This window comes from Hipposideros armiger, unplaced genomic scaffold (genome assembly GCF_001890085.2).
Source record: "Hipposideros armiger isolate ML-2016 unplaced genomic scaffold, ASM189008v1 scaffold_28, whole genome shotgun sequence".
Lineage (NCBI taxonomy): Eukaryota > Metazoa > Chordata > Mammalia > Chiroptera > Hipposideridae > Hipposideros > Hipposideros armiger.
Window position 1 is genome coordinate 1,944,902 of NW_017731378.1, and position 3,580 is coordinate 1,948,481.

The 3,580-nt window shown below is 44.5% G+C and overlaps 1 protein-coding gene across 1 annotated transcript in view; it reads right to left on the bottom strand.

Annotated features, from left to right (window-relative positions):
- Window positions 1–57: 57 nt before the first annotated feature.
- Window positions 58–3,580, bottom strand: part of COX15 (cytochrome c oxidase assembly factor COX15) — a 25,343-nt gene continuing 21,820 nt past the window's right edge. Inside the window, exons 7-8 of the mRNA XM_019636428.1 lie at window positions 1,697–1,851; window positions 58–205 (exon numbers count right to left, since the gene is read on the bottom strand). Coding sequence (XP_019491973.1) covers window positions 86–205; window positions 1,697–1,851 — 275 coding nt within the window. The 3' untranslated portion in view covers window positions 58–85. The remainder of the gene's footprint in view (window positions 206–1,696; window positions 1,852–3,580) is intronic.

Sequence of the window (3,580 nt, forward strand, 5' to 3'; positions counted from 1 at the left end):
AAGTACTGAAAATATTTTCTCCTAGCCTGTTACCTTTCCTTTTCAACTTTGTTTTGGGGCCAACCTCAGACCAAAAAGAGATGGTTTATACCTGTGTGTATGCCAAAGCCAGCAGCGTCACGGCGGCCATCTTGGTCCTTCGAGGAAGGGGGATTCTCCAGGACAGGAGGTAGAGCGCCGTAATGGCAGTAACTGAAGTGATTCCCTGCAAGGAGGAGAGTCTCATCAAGCGCAGGGAAGAAATGTCCCGCCTCCTGGTTTCTGCTCACCTCACCTGTATCTCCTCCAGAACCACTCGCACTTTGTAGCGCAGGCAGAGAACCACCTGCAGTTCCCCGATTACTGTTTCGCAGTCTTTCCCGCTCCTCTTCTGCTTGCCACTTACTTAAACATTGGTGTTCCCCAGGGTGCCCCCTAAAGTTTCTGCACGGATCACTTTATACACACTCTCTCTGTGATCTCGTCCACCTTCCAAGATGGGTGTCACCCAGGTGTGGCCCTCACGTTTTAAATCATTCTTTGCATCCTTCTCCCTAATTGTATCTCTATTCTAAGCCTGTGTTTTTAAAGCAGGGCTGACCCCAGCACATAAGGTTATTATTTTACTGGGCTGTGACTAGAGGAAGTGGTGGTGCTGCCAGCTAGAGTTTAAAAAGATCTTAAGTCTCATTTTCATTCCCGCCCTTCAGAATGGGGGTCTGGGAGCGGGTATAGGGTCCCCTTCCCCCTTTCATGAGGTCAAGGAGAATGTTTTTCTGTATTTCTACATCTATCTCATTTTTTTCCTTTTCAGAGCTGTCCATGATGACAATTTCAACTAAACTTTATTCCAAAATGTGTGGTGGTGGGGGCTGAGCCCAACAAGCTAACTTGCACAAGCCCCAGCATCCCCCTTGGAAAACTGAGTCCAGTGGGCCTCTCTCTTAGGATGTACTACTGTCCTCTCACATTCCACATGCCTCAATCTGATGACATCCTCCCATCTCGGGCTCAACACTCATTCCAATAGTCCCAGTTTAGTTGGTCGTGTTTTAAGCACTCCGCAGAAGAAACGTGTGGATCTTCCTTTGATCTTTCTTTACCTTCATCTCTACAGCCAACCGTCTGTCCTTACAACCTCAGGTTCCCCATTCTTCTCAAGTCCCGCTCTCACCTGCATTACTACAATACAGCTATTACTTCTCACTGGCCTCCTTGTTGCTGATCTTCCCCTGCTCCAGTTTATCATGGCCAGGCTACCAGGACCATCTTAACATGACCCAGAGCAGACCCTTAATAAATATTAGCTTAGATAAAACCAAGTATTTATCACGTCCTTGGCTCTCTGGGGTGCTGGTTCAGCTCTGATAGCTACGTGGTCAGCAACCACGGTCTGTCTTTGCACTCTCCTCTCTCCTAAGCCTCGTTTCTGCTGAAATGACTCTCCTGTGTGTGCAGGATGGAGGGCAGTTACCATTTGCCAGGTGGTAAAAAGCATATTCAAACTTTAATAAGCTGGCAGTATCCTGCAAGCCAGAATTTGGCTGGAGGGGGTGTGGGTAATTAGGTGATCAGGACAAAAACAAAGTTCTTGTAAAAAGAATAGGAAATCTAATCCCCACTCTGCCCTCTCACTGTTGCCATCCATGTTGCAGACACCCCAAGCCTGTGAGGGGCTCCCTTTGCTGAACAGCCAGGAACCACCAGCCAGACTTACCAGAATCCGGTGATCAAACTGCACCATGGTGGGATTCTCAAAGACGTTCTTCAGGATGGGGGAAAAGGTAAAGAGGTCCTCTGGGATCCAAGACTCTCCCATCTTGGGGAAGGAGTTGTAAACCAGCCCAGCATCCAATCCTGCCACAAAAGCCCCTGTATGCCAAAGTAAGTGGTATTTATTAAAATGAGACCAAACACTACTCTGACATAGAAAAAGTTTATTATCCCCGATTTAGATAAAAGAGATAGAGAATAATAAATAGATTTACTGTAGGGGTTCTCAAACAGGGTATACACATCACAATCGCCACGATACCTTAAAAGAAAAGCAACTACATCCTCACTTGCTCCCACTCCAAATTTCTGGCACGCCTCCCCTGGAGGAGTGGATGAGAAGCTCTAGAGAGAGGCACCTTAGTCTAGAAACATTCCCTTAGTGACTGATACCCTCCTTACCTCCCACGGAGAACAACTCATCTATTCTGGAAATGTTCTTCTCCTAGATATCTGCATAATTTACTCCTTCATTTCCTCGCGTCTCCACTCAAAAGTCACCTTATCAAAGAGAACTCCCCAGTGATCCTACATAAGACGGCACTCCCCCACGCCACCTCTATCCCTTATTGTGCTTTATTTTTATTCACGGTACTGAACACTGTCTGACCTATTATGTTTTTATTGTTTATCTGTCTTCCCCAAGTGCTCAAAAAATGCTTGTTGAATGAACAATGAAAAAAAATTATTAACTAAATCCTGGACAGACACATAAAGAGGGTATTCATGAATTAATGGATGACTAACCCATTACATGCGATCAAAGAGGATTCAGGGATGTTTAGATCCCATTCCTTATTTTTGTAGATGCCATTTATAAAGTCAAAATTCACGCTCTTCCACCAAAAAAGAGGGGGGACGGTGGGTAGATCACTGGTTTGATGGTTTTATTTTAAAGCAGTGCTGTCCAACAGAACTTTCCAAGATGATGAAAATCTGCCATCCTATTAAGCCCTTGAAATACGGCTAGTGTGACTAAGGAACTGAATTTTAAATTTTATTTAATTTTAAATAATGTAAATGTAAACAGTCACATGAGACTAGTGATTATTGTATTAGATAGCACAGTTCCAGAGTGAGGGAAGTAGAGGTATGATTTAAAGACTGAGATCTATGTTGGTCTCGTCTTCCCAATGAACTCTTCTCCTTAGACCATCTTTGAGGGCAGGCCTTTTGTCTGACCCATCCTGGTGTAATGTAATAATAATAAAATAATGTTAACATAATAATAACAGCTGACACTTATATAGCTTTTGCTAGGTACTGTTTTCAGCACGTCACATATATTACTCATACTATTATCGTCACCCCCATTTTACAGATGAGATCACTGAGGCCCAGAGAGGTTCCACAGCTTGTCTAAGGTCATATAGTTCATTGGTGGTGAAGCCAAGATTTGAGCCTAGGCAGTCTGGATCCAGGTAGATGCTCGACATTTTCTTCAACTGTCTGGAAAGCAGGATTTTTAGGAGGGAGGAAGGAACAGAAAACAGGGTGAAGATGTGAAAGGGAAATGTGAAGATCTAGGGAGAAAGCGACCCCACCTGAGAGTGGAATGAAAACAGGCCATCTTTGATGAGACCAGTCCTACCTGAGAGAGCTGTAAGGAACACCAAGCCTGCTGTCCCATGAGCAAATCGTCTCAACCGTAGGAGTTGACGGGTTTCAGGCAACTAAATAGAAAAGAAAATAACTCAGATTAACTCTACTGCAGGAACTACAAGAGGCAGCAAAGATCTCCAAGGCCAAACCCAAGTGACAATGAGGTCAGACCATTCTGACTTTTAGACTAGGCTAGGTACGCCCAGCAGATACTCTGTTGTGACAT